General features: G+C 52.1%; 1 protein-coding gene across 5 annotated transcripts in view; it reads right to left on the bottom strand.

Annotated features, from left to right (window-relative positions):
* Positions 1-1,556: 1,556 nt before the first annotated feature.
* Positions 1,557-17,079, bottom strand: part of RNF212 (ring finger protein 212) — a 39,690-nt gene continuing 24,167 nt past the window's right edge. For 2 of the 5 annotated variants that reach the window (XM_011281927.4, XM_045056699.1), the window contains 4 exons: positions 15,746-15,809; positions 2,349-2,421; positions 1,914-2,077; positions 1,557-1,732 (listed from right to left, as the gene is read on the bottom strand). In XM_011281927.4, coding sequence (XP_011280229.1) covers positions 1,695-1,732; positions 1,914-2,077; positions 2,349-2,421; positions 15,746-15,809 — 339 coding nt within the window. In that variant the 3' untranslated portion in view covers positions 1,557-1,694. The other 3 variants (XR_006597285.1, XM_045056698.1, XM_045056700.1) reach the window with 3 other exon arrangements.

Genomic DNA, 17,079 nt, shown 5'->3' with positions numbered 1-17,079 from the left:
TCCCCTCCAAGCTCCAACAGTCACCCTAGCCCTTCACCGGGCTTTCCCGGGCCAGGGGCTCTGGGGGCTTTGGGGTGCCCGTGACTCACAACCTGCTGTCCCTCCCCACCGGGCCTCCCTCCTGTCCTTTCCCGGCACCCAAGAGGAGCAAGGCTTCCAGGCCTCCGTGGGAGGGGGAGGGCGAGCAGGGTGGGGTGAGTGCACTTCCCTCAAAGTGCCTGTTACAGAAGCTGCTCCGGGGCCCAGTTTGGCTGAAACCAAAACAAATGGTCCCACAAGTCCGGCGTCCTCCGAAAGATGACAGTCTGGAAGGTCCTTTCTGGCCAAATGGCAGACTGAGCCCTTGGGGAGGGGGCAGGCAAGGAGGGAGGGGGATTGGGGGCCGGGGGGTGTGGGGAGGAGGGTGCAGGAGGGGGCAGGGATTGGGGGTGGAACTGGGGGACGGAGAGGGAAGGGGATTGGGGCCAGGGTGGACGGGGGACTCTGCCCCAAAGCTAGGCTATTTCCAGGCATAAGTGTCATCTTGTAATTGAGACAAGATGAGGAGCACACTGAACACATGGCAGATAAACTGTCAAATATCTACTCCGCACGTATTGGGCGCACCGGGTCAAGGGGGTTGGGTACAACACGCAACCCTACTGGGCGCACCGTGTCGAGGGGGTTGGGAACAACACGCAACCCTACTGGGCGCACCGTGTCGAGGGGGTTGGGAATAACACGCAACCCTACTGGGCGCACCGGGTCGAGGGGGTTGGGAAGAACATGCAAATAGCCTTCACAGGCACATTTGAACAGAGTACATTATAAAAACGGGGCCAGTGCTGCCACCTGAGAGGCCTGCTCTCATGGTTTCACACCCACCCCTGCACGGAAGCCCTGAAGTGCATTGAAGAGGTTTGTCCCACCTGTAGAGGTAAGAGCTCAGTCCAGAGATGGGCCCGAGGCCCGGTCTGCACTTGCAAATATGCAGGTTTCTGGGCACCTTACTACCACTGGTGCTCAAGGACCTTCCCTGGGGGCCGAATGCCAGCCCCCCCTCCCCACAGCCCCCTCCCCACAGCACATCCTGGGTGGTGTCCCTCAGACAGGTGACCAGGCCTCCGGTGGCCGTGAGGGGGCCGCTCCGCACTGCCGTCCCGCGTGACAGAGCCCCGTGGGGCAGATGGTCGCACACTGGAGGCGCCCGGCGCTGCCCCCCAGGCCGCGTGTGCGGGGCACGGCTGCCATGTTTGTTCGCGGCAGGGATGGCACTATTAATCAGATATCTCATTTAGTTTTGCCTTTCCAGTGAAAATTATTAAACAATTTTTTTTATTATTAAGGTTTATTTATTTTTGAGAGAGAGAGAGAGACAGAGCGTGAGCGGGGGAGGGGCAGAGAGAGAGGGAGACACAGAATGCGAAGCAGGCTCCAGGCTCTGAGCGGTCAGCACAGAACCCGACGCGGGGCCTGAACCCGGACCGTGAGATCACGACCCAAGCCGAGGCCGGACGCTCAACCGACCGAGCCACCGATGTGCCCCGGAAGTTCTAAACACATCACATGACGCCATCCCAGGTCATCAGAAAAATGCTTTATTCAACGGCGTTACTTCATTCCACGCAGACGCACGCACGAGCACGTTTACTGCCTAACGCACACACGCCAGCGCCGAGGGGGCCCGGAGGGCCAGGCCGGGGACGGGAGCTCGTTCACCTTCCGTGCGGGACTCCCTCGAGGCCAGCAGACCCTGCGGGAGCATGGACAGCCGTGACCCGAGGTGGACACGCCCGGGACCGCCACTCACGTCTCAGCCACTCACCAAAGCGCCGCGGCACGACCGTCAGGAACGCGCAACGCGTCGCGTCTGCTTCTGCCACACACGCGCGCGTGCGGGAGAAGCAGCTGCCCTCGGAGCGGGGCACACTTGCCTGCGTGCTGTCTCTGCAGCAGTGCGGAGATGCTGATGGGCTGCCTGGGGGCCGCTGCCTGGGAGCCCCCCAGGCTGGGCGAGCCCCCTCTTCCTGCTCGGCCTGGGGCCTGGGGCGCGGGCACCTGGGACAGCCCCTTGCCGGGGACAGGCAGCGGTGGGACCCTAGGAGTAAACCCGACAGACACAGAATCCTCAGCGACAGGGCCTCCCCGGCCCCCCCCGCCCCCCGCCCCCCTCCCCCCCACCCCACCGCATCGACCACGCCCCCTCGGAGCTTTCCAGTTCTTCGGTTTTAAAAAGCAAAGCATGAAGCGGTCTACACGACATAACCCTCCTCGGAACACACGCAGAGGGGTTTAAGAAGCAGTACACAAAGGTCAGCGGCATGAACTGCAGTGAGTCAGGTGGTGGACACCTGGGGCGGGGACACTACCTGAGGGCCTGGGGCAGCTCCCTGTGACTTGGCGTCGGGCCGAGGGGCTGAGGGCCGCGGCGGGCGACGCTGCCTGCGGTGGACAGGAGCAAAAGGTGAAGACAAACACAGAGGCCCGTCCCTCTGCCCTCGGCCGCCCCCTGCCACATCCCCGACCTCCCGCACCCACACCCTTCCCGACCGGGCGGACGCACCCACAGGACTGGAACGGAACTCCTGGGATCCAGTGCTGTGGCCCCCGTGCCCGGCAGCTGCCCAGGGCACACCCGGACCGGACCGCCAGCCCCGCAGAGCCTCTGCCCGACACCGAGCTCTGGGCCGCAGGCTGGGCTGGGGAGGGCACCCGGGATGCAGACGGCTCAAGACGTGTGCGGAGACCTGCTCTCTGTCTTACTCTGTCCCTGCTCCTGTCACTCAGAATCACTGGCAGGGAAAGGCACTTTCACCAGCTTCTGGCTCTGAGTCCCTTAGCCCCAGGACCGGCTCTGGTCTCCGCCCACACCGCCAAGCTCCCGAATTTCTGCTGACATCCTCCGTGCTAATAAGAAGCTTCTTTGAAAGACGCAAACAGCCCCTGGCACGCATTAGTCACAGCAGAGAGCAAATCTGAAGACTACTAGCGTTTAACACCCGAATTCCTTTGCATCCAAATCTTGGAGAATTTGAACAGAAGAATGGCAGGGAGAACGGGGAAGACAGCATTGAGGCTCCCCGTGTTTCCTTTCACATTGAAGAACCCGGATCAGAGAGGGGCAGCGCCTTTCCCAGGGCCGCACGGCACCCGGTGGCCAACAGGGACCTCGTGTCTCTGCCTACCGGCCGTGCCGCAGCACAATGGCTGAGACCAGAGACGCAAAATGACTCGTTACTTATCTCCTGTGTTTTATGATGGTTTGACACCACGGGGCCTTGCTTATTCCGGGAAGACCACCCCTCCCAGGGCTAGCTGACTCCCAAAGAGTAACGACTCGTCGGTGAGCTGGCCTGTGACATGAAATCTGAGTGCCTAGAGGTGCTCCCCATCACCTCGCCGCTCTGCCCTACCCCCACCCCCAAAACTGCTGAAATGATCCCAAGTAGCCAATCCCAAGCCGTCCTCACCGCCCACCACTCCTTCCGGTGAAGACCAGCCTCCCTGCTCCCTCTGCCCGAGGGCCCCTGTGGGGCGTGCCCGCCTCCGGCTGCCGGGGCTGTGAGGAAAACCTTGTCTCCTGGTGGGCTGGCCACACATCTCATCAGACAAGTCCCGGGACATTTTAACCCCGGCGCAACACAAACGGTAATGGCAGGTTACGTGCTCAACGTGCTACAGCCCACGGAGAGGGAGTCTTAGTTACTCTTTGCGGGACTCGTGGCGATGACGGTTATCCACAGCGATGAGGGAACCGAGGCCCCCGGAGGTGAACTCACAGGGGTTTGGGGTTGACGCCCCGCATGCGGCAGGTGGGAACCTCGTGGCACACGGGGTCTGAGCGGGAACCCCGGCCACGCGGGAACTCCAGAGCAGGGCACGACCGAGCACTCGGGCGCTGGGGCGTATCCCCTGCTTCAGCCCCGCTGGGACCGGGCGCTCAGACCGAGGCTCCCCGACCGACAGGACGGGCAGCAAGTCAAGGCCCGTAGCTCCTGTTCCAGAAAGCCATGCCGTTCAATGAGGTTAGAAAGATTTCCGTTGGCAAACGAGAAATTGGCCGTTTAGAGAGGACAAGTTCCCTTATCCAGAACACGGAAAACCTCACCGGCCTGTGGCGGCAGACGGACGAGCCCGCGCTGTTTCCTGAACGAGGCACCAACGTGCCACCGAGGCAGGTGCCGGCGGGCGGTCGCTGAGGGGGAGGGGTCCCGGGCGGCGGGGAGCAGGGCGGCTGTGCCCGGGGCAGGGGGGAGCTCCCCGCTCCGTCAAGCGCGCTCGTGGGGAAGGGGCCCAGGCCGCGCAGAAGCCGGGACCAGCCGGACACAGACGTGAACCCCGGCACGGCCGCCACACGGGGCAGCCGGCAGCCACACGTGGACCGGGTGGTGGCACAGCGAGGTGGGGACAGCCAGGGGCGGGCGGTGCCGAGCCGGCTCCCGCACGAGAGACGAGACGGTCTTAAGACGACAAGGCCGGAGGGCTCCCCGCTCGAGGAGGAAACCAGGGCGGCCCAGGGCAGCATGACTCAGGGCCGACTTCTCACCGGCGGCAGCAGGAACCTCCACGGGCTGGAAGCGGTGGCCCACGGAGCCACGTCCAGGGAAGCGAGCCTCCGAGATGCACACGAAGCGAAGCCACTCAGACGTGGACAGAGACCGGGAGAACCCACCGCCGGCTGCCCTGCCCTTCGACGACAGCGCGCTTCAGGCCGAAGGGAAAGGAGAGAGGCCGGTAACGAAGCCCCGGAGGCGGTCAAGTAAAGGGTGTGTACGCGTGCCTTTGTCTCAAGACCTTCAAGAAACGGGAGTTTAAAATCATTCGCGTGCCGTGTTCCTGGCTGACACGTGTGGATGCCGTATGCGTCCCCACAGCACACGTGGTTATACGTCAACGAGACGGCACGCAGCGGAGGAGGGGTGTCGGGGGACAGCGCTGCTGAATCTCGCCACAGGTAAGTCAGCTTTCACGTCAAGTACGTTGCGATGGGCGCGCGGCCCAATTCCTAGGCAATCACGGAAAATCACAACACGTTGCCGGAATATCAGCCGCAGAATCGAACGTGTGTCGATTCAGTGGGCTCGGCCACCCTGACACGGCACCCCAGGCCGGGGCCGGGTTTTACCAGCGGACACGGTCCTGGAGGCCGGCTGGCGTCCAGGAGGGCCTGTCCCCGGTTCCCCGCTGGCACCTTCTCTGTGCGCCCTCACCGACCTCTGGGGCGGGGAGCCAGTGAGCTCCCCGGTGTCTCCTTTCTTTGTTGCTGTTTTACGGTTTTGTTGACATAAATACAACGTGCTTTTTCCCCCCTCTCCTGGTGTCTCTTCTTATAAAGACACCAACCATAGCAGACTGGGGTCCCACCCAAGGACCTCATTTACCTCTTAGAGGCTCAGTCTCCAAATACAGTCATGTGGCAGGGGGTTAGGGCTTTAACGTGAATTTTGAGGGGAAACGATCCAGCCCATAGCAAAATCATACACTAAAAATATTTAATGCGAAAAAGGCAGTTAAGGAGATACAGACAACAAATCCCAAGACATACATAAAATAAGAGCAAAACGGCAGACATATATCCAAACATACTAATAACTGTGTTAACTATCAGTGGACCAAGCAGTCAAGAGGCAGGGATTTTAAGAATGCAACCAGGCAAGAAGGAAAACATCTCATACTGTCTGCAACAGGCACACTTTGCATTCAGACACAAATAGGCTGAACATTTTAAAATGGGAAAAGACGGGATAGAAGGAACATACTTAAAGATCATAAAAGCCATTTATGAAAAGCCCACAGCTAACATCATCCTCAACGGGGAAAAACTGAGAGCTTTTTCCCTGAGATCAGGAACACGACAAGGATGCCCACTCTCACCGCTGCTGTTTAACATAGTGCTGGAAGTTCTAGCATCAGCAATCAGACAACAAAAGGAAATCAAAGGCATCCAAATTGGCAAAGATGAAGTCAAGCTTTCGCTTTTTGCAGATGACATGATATTATACATGGAAAATCCGATAGACTCCACCAAAAGTCTGCTAGAACGGATACAGGAATTCAGCAAAGTTGCAGGATACAAAATCAATGTACAGAAATCAGTTGCATTCTTATACACTAACAATGAAGCAACAGAAAGACAAATAAAGAAACTGATCCCATTCACAATTGCACCAAGAAGCATAAAATACCTAGGAATAAATCTAACCAAAGATGTAAAGGATCTGTATGCTGAAAACTATAGAAAGCTTATGAAGGAAATTGAAGAAGATTTAAAGAAATGGAAAGACATTCCCTGCTCATGGATTGGAAAAATAAATATTGTCAAAATGTCAATACTACCCAAAGCTATCTACACATTCAATGCAATCCCAATCAAAATTGCACCAGCATTCTTCTCGAAACTAGAACAAGCAATCCTAAAATTCATATGGAACCACAAAAGGCCCCGAATAGCCAAAGGAATTTTGAAGAAGAAGACCAAAGCGGGAGGCATCACAATCCCAGACTTTAGCCTCTACTACAAAGCTGTCATCATCAAGACAGCATGGTATTGGCACAAACACAGACACATAGACCAATGGAATAGAATAGAAACCCCAGAACTAGACCCACAAACGTATGGCCAACTCATCTTTGACAAAGCAGGAAAGAACATCCAATGGAAAAAAGACAGTCTCTTTAACAATGGTGCTGGGAGATCTGGACAGCAACATGCAGAAGGTTGAAACTAGACCACTTTCTCACACCATTCACAAAAATAAACTCAAAATGGATAAAGGACCTGAATGTGAGACAGGAAACCATCAAAACCTTAGAGGAGAAAGCAGGAAAAGACCTCTCTGACCTCAGCCGTAGCAATCTCTTACTCGACACATCCCCAAAGGCAAGGGAATTAAAAGCAAAAGTGAATTACTGGGACCTTATGAAGATAAAAAGCTTCTGCACAGCAAAGGAAACAACCAACAAAACTAAAAGGCAACCAACGGAATGGGAAAAGATATTCGCAAATGACATATCGGACAAAGGGCTAGTATCCAAAATCTATAAAGAGCTCACCAAACTCCACACCCGAAAAACAAATAACCCAGTGAAGAAATGGGCAGAAAACATGAATAGACACTTCTCTAAAGAAGACATCCGGATGGCCAACAGGCACATGAAAAGATATTCAGCGTCGCTCCTTATCAGGGAAATACAAATCAAAACCACACTCAGGTATCACCTCACGCCAGTCAGAGTGGCCAAAATGAACAAATCAGGAGACTATAGATGCTGGAGAGGATGTGGAGAAACGGGAACCCTCTGGCACTGCTGGTGGGAATGCAAATTGGTGCAGCCGCTCTGGAAAGCAGTGTGGAGGTTCCTCAGAAAATTAAAAATAGACCTACCCTATGACCCAGCAATAACACTGCTAGGAATTTACCCAAGGGATACAGGAGTACTGATGCATAGGGCCACTTGTACCCCAATGTTCATAGCAGCACTCTCAACAATAGCCAAATTATGGAAAGAGCCTAAATGTCCATCAACTGATGAATGGATAAAGAAATTGTGGTTTATATACACAATGGAGTACTACGTGGCAATGAGAAAAAATGAAATATGGCCTTTTGTAGCAACGTGGATGGAACTGGAGAGTGTGATGCTAAGTGAAATAAGCCATACAGAGAAAGACAGATACCATATGGTTTCACTCTTATGTGGATCCTGAGAAACTTAACAGGAACCCATGGAGGAGGGGAAGGGAAAAAAAAAAAAAAAAGGTTAGAGTGGGAGAGAGCCAAAGCATAAGAGACTGTTAAAAACTGAGAACAGACTGAGGGTTGATGGGGGGGGTGGGAGGGAGGAGAGGGTGGGTGATGGGTATTGAGGAGGGCACCTTTTGGGATGAGCACTGGGTGTTGTATGGAAACCAATTAGTCAATAAATTTCATATATATAAAAAATAAATAAAATAAAATAAAATGGGAAAAGATACGCTATGCAAACCGTCACCAACCTAAAAATTGAATGAAGAAAATCCCACCATCAAACATAATTACTGAGGCAGGAACGTATCAGTAGAAATGAGACCTGTACGCTGAAAACCGCAAAAGATCCCTTGGGTAAATCAGAGATGCGAGAAGCGAGGAGACGTCACCAACGGATCCCGAGACTCAAAACTCTTAAGACATCAGTTCTCCCCCAAACTGATTTGCAGATGCAATGTAACTGCTATCAAAATCTTAGCAGGATTTTTTGGTAGAATTTGACAAATGGATCTTACGATTAATGTAAAAACGCAAAGGACCTAGAACAGCCAAGATTATTTGGGTAAATTAAGAACAAAGTCAGACGGCTCCCACTGATTTCAAAATTTACGGTAAAGCAAGAGTAAGAAGATGGTATTTTGGGGGCGCCTGGGTGGCTGAGTCGGTTGAGCATCCGACTTTGGCTTGGGTCATGATCTTGCGGTCCATGAGTTCAAGCCCCGCGTCGGGCTCTGTGCTGACAGCTGGGAGACTGGAGCCTGTTTCAGATCCTGTGTCTCCCTCTACCCCTCCTCCGTTCATGCTCTGTCTCTCTCAAAAATAAACATTAAAAGATGGTATTTTTGAAATTTTTATTTATTTTTAAGTAATCTCTATACCCAATGTGGGGTCAAACTCATGACCGTGAGATCATGAGTCACATGCTCCACCAACTAAGCCAGCCAGGCATCTCCAGGAACACAGTATTTTGATTAGTGGAAGAGAATACAAAGTGCAGAAGAATACTTTGACAGGACCGACCAATTAACTTCAATTTTGGACTTTTTATATGCAGAATTACAACTGACTTTTACGTATGGATCTTGTATCCTACAATCTTACCAACCTTGTTTATGATTCCCAGTATTCTTAAAGATCCCTCATGATTTTCTGCACACAAGGGCACACCATCTACAATAAAGACACTCTACTCATTCTCACCCAATCGATGTGCCTCTCACTTCCTTCTCTGGCTTCCCTGCACCGGCTGGAGCCCTCAGTGGATGTCGGACAGGAGAGGGGCTGTGGACTGGAGGCATCTCACCATGTCCCCGGTCTCAGAGTACAGCATGATCCCTCTCAACAGTACCTGGTCAGCTCTGGGCTTTCTGCAGATGCCCTTTACCTGGCGAAGAGGTTGCCTTTTATGACATGTTTCTTGAGAGTTTCTACAGTGAATGATTGTAGAATTTTGTCAAATTATCTGTTGAAAAGCTCTAATGTTTTTTAGGTCCTTTACTTCTACTAATATACTAATTAGTCGATCTTCAGATGTCAAATAACCTTGAATTCATAGGATAAATCCCACTTGGTGATGGCATACAATCCTTTTCCTAGGTTGCTAGATTTGATTGCCTCATATGTTTTTGAAGAATTTTGTATCCATATTCATAAGGAATACTGCTCAATTATTTTTCTTGTGCTGTCATTGGCCTTAAGATATTGCTGACCTTATGAAAACTGGAAAGTGTTCAGTCCCCTCCTACTTTCTAAAAGAACTCATATAGGACATTAGCTCATTAAATGTCACATAAAATTCACCCATAAAGATATTGGGAAAAGGGCTTTTCTTTATGGAAAGATATTAAAATTACTAATTCAACTTCTTGATGGAGGTCTATCCAGATTTACTATTTCTTCTTGAGGTAGTTTTGATAATGTCGATAGGAATTTATTCACTTCACGTAAGTCATCTACTTTGGTAGTATAGAAGTATTCACAATATTCTTATAACCCTTTTAATATCTGTAGGGCATATAGTGGTACTCCTGATACTGGTAATTTGTGCTTTCTTGGTCACTGTAGGTAAAAAGTTTACCAATTTTGCTCCTCTTTTCAAAGGACAAGCTTTAAGCTCCACTTTTTCTCTGAGAGTTTTCTATTTTATACATTTCAAATTTATTTCGTTGTAGTTAACTCCCTAAGGTGGAAGCTCACTGGTTTTAGGTCTCCTTCCTTTCTCATGCATTTATTTTTTTTAATGTTTTTTTTTTACTTATTTTTGAGAGAGACAGAGCAAGTGGGAGAGGGGCAGAGAGAGAGAGGGAGACACAGAATCTGAAACAGGCTCCAGGCTCTGAGCTGTCAGCACAGAGCCTGACACGGGGCTCAAACTCACGAACTGTGAGATCATGCCCCAAGCCGAAGTCAGACGCTCAACTGACTGAGCCACCCAGGCGCCCCTCTCACACAAGCATTTAAAGCTATACATTTCCCTCTAAGCACTGCTTCACCTGCATCTCGTATATTTTGATATGTTGTATTTTCTTTCATTCATTTTCTGGTGTTACTAGCAATTTTTTCTCCTTGATCCATTAAAAGCTATAATTGTGTTAATACTTGTTTTATTATCGGATTTTCCTTCTGCTGACTTCCAATTTAATTCCACTGTAGTCTGAAAATATACTTTACGTGATCATGATCCCTTTAAAGGTGTTGGGACTTGTTTTGTATCCTGGTATGTGGCCTACCCTGCAGAGTCCCCCTTTGCCCTGGCAAGGAACGCACGCCGTGCTGTTGTCAGGCGGGGGACAGTGCCGTTCACGTTACTGGAGCGGGGAACTGAAATACCCAAATCTCAACTGTTGAATTAACCATCTCCGCTTTTGTGTTTCGACCTTATGTACTTCCCATTTTGGTGTGTCTACACTAATAATTATTACATCTTCCTGGTGTGTTGACCCTTTAATCATCATGAAATGCCCTTCCTGATCTCTGGGAATATTTATCTCAAAAAACCTGCTTTGTCTGATGTGAAAATAGCCTCCCCAGCTCTGTACTTGCTATGCCTTTCCCCATAATTTTTCTATTTGTCTCCTTGAATCTACAAGTGTGCCTTCGGTCAGGGTAGCTCTTGTGCTGTCTGACAATCTCCGCTCTTCCACTGGGGTGTTTAGCACGTTCACATTTAATGTCGGCCCCGATGGATCAGATCTGTGCGTGGCCACGATGCTATTTGTTTCCTTTTACCTTCCTGGTCTAGCTGCCCCATTAACCTCTGAGAAGAGAGCACTGAGATCTCTAAGACCGAGTCTATTCCTTTCCTTCTCATCTGCTTTTGCTTCGTTAATCGCCTCTGTTGTTGCGTGCGTACCGCTGAGACGTTGCTCGTCTCCAGAAGCGTCCTTTGTCCAAAACCACTTTGCTCGTTATTCACACCGCAGCTCCAGCTCATCTGCTTACTGTCCACACGGTGCGTTTTCCACCCTGTCCTCCGCTTCCTTGTGCTGCTGGATTACAGGCCTCCGGCAGACAGCGCGTGGCTACAGCTTCTCCACCCGGTCTGACGAGCTCTGCCTTTTCATCGGTCTTTAGCGTTCGTGATGAAGGGAAGCATCGATAGGATCTGGTTTGTACCTATTCTGCTATTTATCGTCTACGGTCTCGTGTCTTTTCCCTTCTAGTCTGCCTCGCCTTCTTTTGTGGCAAACAAATGCCTTTTAATGCAATATTTGAATTCCTCTCGACTTAACTGTATCTTTGAAGTCATGTTTGTTTGTGTTTACTTGAAACAAATCGACTTCCAGGTAAGGCTGACTTCATTCTGCTGGGCTGTGTCACCTCTGCTCCGACGCGGCCCTGTCCCCCGCTCTGTGCGTACCGCCCCAGGTGCTGGTTTGTTGTGTTACACTTGCCACTTCCACCAACTCAGGTCTGCAAAGCACCAGAGAATGAGACCCTGTTCCCTCCAGTCCCGTCGGTGTGTATCCTCCACTCAGTGCCTCCCATTGGATTTCCTGTAGGGCAGGTCTGCTAGAGACCCTTGTTTGAGTTACTCTGTAATGTGTTTATTTTGTCTCAACTCGATTTTTTTAATGTTTATTTGAGAGAGAGTGAGCGTGAGGGAGGGGCAGAGAGAGAGAGAGAATCCCAAGCAGGCTTCAAGCTGTTGCAGAGCCCGATGTGGGCCTCAATCTCAGGAACCGTGAGATCATGACCTGAGCCGAAATCAACAGTCAGAAGCTCCACCAACTGGGCCACCAGGCACCCCTGTTTTGTGTAAACTTTTAAAGGAGAATTCTATTAGATACAGAATTCTTGGCTGACCCAGGCCTGGGGGGTCTCTCAGTCTCTGTTAGAATTGAAGGTCTATAACTCTTAAAACTGCTGAAGACAGAAAAGACAAGGAAAGTGACTGAGACACAGTGGCTGTATGAGATGCAGGGTATCCTCACAGGGGACTCTGAGCCCGAGAGCAAACAAGGCTTCTCAATGGTCAAGGGCAGAACCATGCTGACGCTGAGCTGCCTGCAGGCTGTGCTGGTGCTGTGAGCACCCCTGTCCTTTGTGGGGGGGCTGGGGCGCCATGCCTGCAACATGCTCTCAGTGGTTCAAAGAAACACGGACTATAAAGGGTAGGCAGCAAATGTGGCAAAATCTTAACAGTTGGGGAATCTGGGTAAGGGGAACAGGGAGTTTCTCATACTTTTCTTACCATTTTTCTGTGTGTTATTTCGGAAATATTTTCAAAACAAATTATAAAAATACCAGGTTGGGACACTCATATTACAATATATCTCAAAATACACTGTAAAGATTTTGGAGAAAGATAAATATTAAGAACTAGAATAAAATGATATAGGTATGGAAAAAATCTGTCCAAACAGAAATGTGGAAACAAATAAAAATTAACAGATTTGAGAACATAAAAATGTTAAGCATTTATGGCACAAAAACAGACACTCAGATCAATGGAACAGAACAGAGAACCCAGAAATGGACCCACACACATATAGCAAGCTAATCTTGGACAAAGCAGGAAAGAATATCCAATGGAATAAAGACAGTGTCTTCAGCAAGTGGTGCTGGGAAAACTGGACAGCGACATGCAGAAGAATGAACCTGGACCACTTTCTTACACCAGACACAAAAAGAAACTCAAAATGGATGAAACACCTCAAAGTAGGAGAGGAAGCCATCAAAATCCTCAAGGAGAAAGCAGGCAAAAGCCTCTTTGATCTTGGCTGCATCAACTTCTTACTCAACACGTCTCCAGAGGCAAGGGAAACAAAAGCAAAAATGAACTACTGGGACTTCATCAAAATAAAAAGCTTCTGCACAGAGAAGGAAACAATCAGCAAAACTAAAAGGCAACTGACAGAATGGGAGAAGATATTTGCAAACGACATATCAGATAAAGGGTTAGGATCCAAAATCTACAAAGAACTTATCAAACTCAACACCCCAAAACCAAATAATCCAGTGAAGAAATGGGCAAAAGACATGAACAGACATTTCTCCAAAGAAGACATCCAGATGGCCAACAGACGCATGAAAAGATGCTCAACATCACTCATCATCAGGGAAATACAAATCGAAACCACAATGAGATAGCACCTCACACCCGTCAGAATAGCTAACATTCACAACTCAGGCAACAACAGATGTTGTGAGGATGCGGAGAGAGAGGATCTCTTTTGCACTGTTGGTGGGAATGCAGCCACTCTGGAAAACGGTATGGAGGTTCCTTAGAAAATTAAAAATACAACTACCCTATGACCCAGAAATTGCACTACTAGGCACTTATCCAAGGGATACAGGTGTGTGTTTCGAAGGGACACATGCACCCCCATGTTTATAGCAGCACTATTGACAATAGCCAAAGTATGGAAAGAGCCCAAATGTCCGTCGATGGATGAATGAATAAAGAAGATGTGTGTGTATATATGTATATATATATGTATATATATATATATATATATATATATACACACACATATATATGTGTATATATATACACACAATTTGATCTTGTATATGTATACACACACACACACACACACACACACACACACAATGGAGTATTACTTGGCAATCAAAAAGAAGGAAATCTTGCCATTTGCAACTACGTGGATGGAACTGGAGGGTATTATGCTAAGTGAAATTAGTCAGAGAAAGACAAATATCCTAGGACTTCACTCGTGTGAGGAATTTAAGATACAGAACAGATGAACATAAGGGAAGGGAAACAAAAATAATATAAAAACAGGGAGGGGACAAAACATAAGAGACTTAAATATAGAGAACAGAGTTGCTGGAGGGGTTGTGGGAGGGGAGATGGGCTAACTGGGCAAGGGGCATTAAGACGACACCTGCTGGGATGAGCACTGGGTGTCGTATGTAGGGGATGAATCAGTGGAATCTACTGAATTCATTATTGCACTGTATGCTAACTAACTTGGATGTAAATTTAAAAAAATAATAAAAAAATGTTAACCATCTAAAATTTAAAAAAAATCAAATGTAAAATTAAACAGCAAATTGGATAAAAGATGGCTATCCTTCATCTTGAGGATTTCATACACGTGAAGGACAAAAGGGAAAAAGAGATAATTCACAGTCAAAAACAAGAAATGACTAAAATGAGGACACTCAGGATCACAGTCACAGCATGAGGACCTGTCCCTTCCAGGCGCATGGGGCAGGACATGCACGAGGCAGGCCCCCCTCCCCCGTGTCACTTCTCGATTTTAATCGATACATCTGGAAGCATTTAGGATGTTCACTGCGTTCCCTTTGGAAACATGCGCCAGGGAGAGGACCCAGTGAGGTCCGGGGTCCCACTAGCCCCCGCCCGGACAGTGAGGGGCAAGAGGAGGGAAGGGCGCAGCGAGGCTGGGCGGGCAGACCCCAGGCTTCTGTACGGAAGGGAAGCAGGGCAGGAAGCTCCCATTCGTGCGGCCTCCACGCCTGAGTCCTGTGAAGGCAGATGTGACCCCCACAACCACGTGGGAACAGCGCACGTGCCAGGGCCTGCAGGCCCTGCCCTGCTCCCCACAAAGGTGAGTGGCGAGGCAAGAGCCGGCACCTAAGGGGACCGCGACCTCGGACACCACGGAAACACGGCATCAACGTGTGTCACGAGTTCTCACTGGGGTGTGACAAGGGGCTCCATCCGGGGGAACTGGCTCAACTGGGAAACTCCATCCATGGCGGTGGGGGGTGGGGGGTGGGGGGTGGGGGGAGGGGGGAGGGAGAGGGGAGCCGCATCGCGAGCCGGATTCTCTAGAAGCTGGCACAACAGGCCTGAGGGGGGCTAAGTGCAGGGAAGGGGGACAAGAGGCTGTGAGCAGGGTGGACACCCAGGATGGGGTGCCGCTCAGGCGTGAAAGTGCCGCGGTGAGGCCCCCGGAGCAGGTGCTGGGGGCCCCAAGCCCACTCGGCTGCGTGGGTGGCAGCGAGAGGCGCCAGATGCGACCACGCAGCCTGCCTGTGGGTCCTCCCCCGAGGCAGTTGCTAGAATATCCCCTCCAGCAAGAAGCAAAGGTGAGGCGGAGAGCAGAGAAGCAAACGGGGTCATATGTCACGAATGTGAGGGTCTCCCTCACGGGCCTAAGCTCAGGGGCTTGCTGAGGGCATGAAGGCGACAGCAGAGGGGCCGGGCCGGGGGCGGGGGGGGGGGGGGGGGGAGGGGCTCACCCTGCTCCCGCTGGGAAGGGGCCTGAGCCTGCGGTGGGCACGGGCACTTGCTCTGGAAACCCACTCGTGACTCCCACACCCGCCAGGAAGGGACCATCTTGCCGAGACGGAGACATCTTGCTGAGACAAGAGTACTCGTCAAGGGTCCCCAACGGGCCCAGCAGCCACACCGTTTTGGGGAACAGGTCACTGCCCACGCTGACTTTGTGGCAGGACAGCGCTGCCCTGGGTGGGTTCCACTGGGTTCCCTTCTGTGGCAGGCAGTTCCGTGGCATGTCCGTTTGGGGCAGGGGACAGGGACCCCCGTCCATTTGGGGCAGGGGACAGGGACCCCCGCTTACCCATGCGTCCATCATGAGGCGGGCTGATCAGAGAGATTCTTGCCGGGCCAGCCGTGACCTCAGGCTAAGCGTGTAGAAAGAAAACAGGTCAGTTCCTGGAGCTGCCCGTTCGGAGGGCCAGACCCACCCCATTTACCGCGAACCACCGGCTCCAGGCCCACAAGGGCAGGGCGCCCCCCTCCGCTCCCCGGCCCCAGGGGGCGCGCAGCAGCGGGGGGGGGGGGGGGGGGGGGGGGGGGGGGGAGGGGGGTTGCTGCACCAACCGCTTCCAAGAATCTCAGAAGAGAGAAAATGTCAAGTCCTTGGCTGAGGTCAGGAATGTTGAAATCCCACACAGATCCTCATTTTGGGCTCATGATCTCGTCACCCTGCGCTCCAGTGTTGACGGGGTGTTCTCGCTCGCAGGGAGCCAGCTCTGGCCGACCCGGTTGTGTTCCCCAGGGGCGCCCCCCCCCCGATCCCCTGAGGATGGCACGCTGGCACTGTCACTAGTGATGGGGGGCCTCCTCCGACCACAGAGGCGATGCCAGGCGTGCAGGCCAAGCGCTCCCTTCGCTGCCATGGCCGTCCTGGTCTCACTCCCGTGGTCCCTGACAAGCCCGGCTCCCACCGGTCTGTCTCCAGACCCGGCCACCATCCCCTGTGCCCATCTTCCCAGTTCCCACCCCGGCACACCCACCCCTGCGGCCCCCTGCAGGGTCCCCTCTGCGACCCCAGCCCCTGGCTCACGCCCACCAGCAAGCCTCAACCAGGAAGGACCAGTGCGCTTAGGTGGAGACACTTCAGACAGTGCTGCCCCGCCTGGAGGGCGTGTCCATCAACTGCCTGTTCACGCCCCGACAGCTTGACAGCTTCCGGGTGAAGCATCCCTCCCGGCCACGCGTCACGTGACAGTGGTGGGCTCGGCAGCTGTCCTCCCACGGGCTAGAGCTCTGGTCCCACCACACTTGGTCCTTCCCATCGGCCCGTCCCCCCCTCCCCCACGCCGGGGTGCCCCCTCCACAGCCACGGGCTGAGTCGGGGTGCGCAGATGTCCCGTGCGCCCCTGCCGCTGGCCCTTTGCACCTGCTCCTCTCGCGGTCCCGACCCGCACCTCCGTCCGGCCTGCTCTGCACATCGTTGCCACACGTGCCCCCTACACGCCAGCTCTCAACAGCGGGCAGAGCGTTCGCAACTCCAACAGGAGAACTCGGCACGGCGCGACGGCAAAAGTCACTCCGCTGAGTTAGAATCGGGTAACTGGTCTCTTCTCACCTTGGTTTCTACCAGCAAGGCTTTCTATTTGCTGGGTCAGCTCTCGAGGCTCCTGTGTCAGGGAGGATCCAGTAACAGGT

This window comes from Felis catus, chromosome B1 (assembly GCF_018350175.1).
Source record: "Felis catus isolate Fca126 chromosome B1, F.catus_Fca126_mat1.0, whole genome shotgun sequence".
In the NCBI taxonomy this organism is placed as follows: Eukaryota; Metazoa; Chordata; class Mammalia; order Carnivora; family Felidae; genus Felis; species Felis catus.
This window is presented reverse-complemented; position numbering and strand designations above follow the sequence as displayed.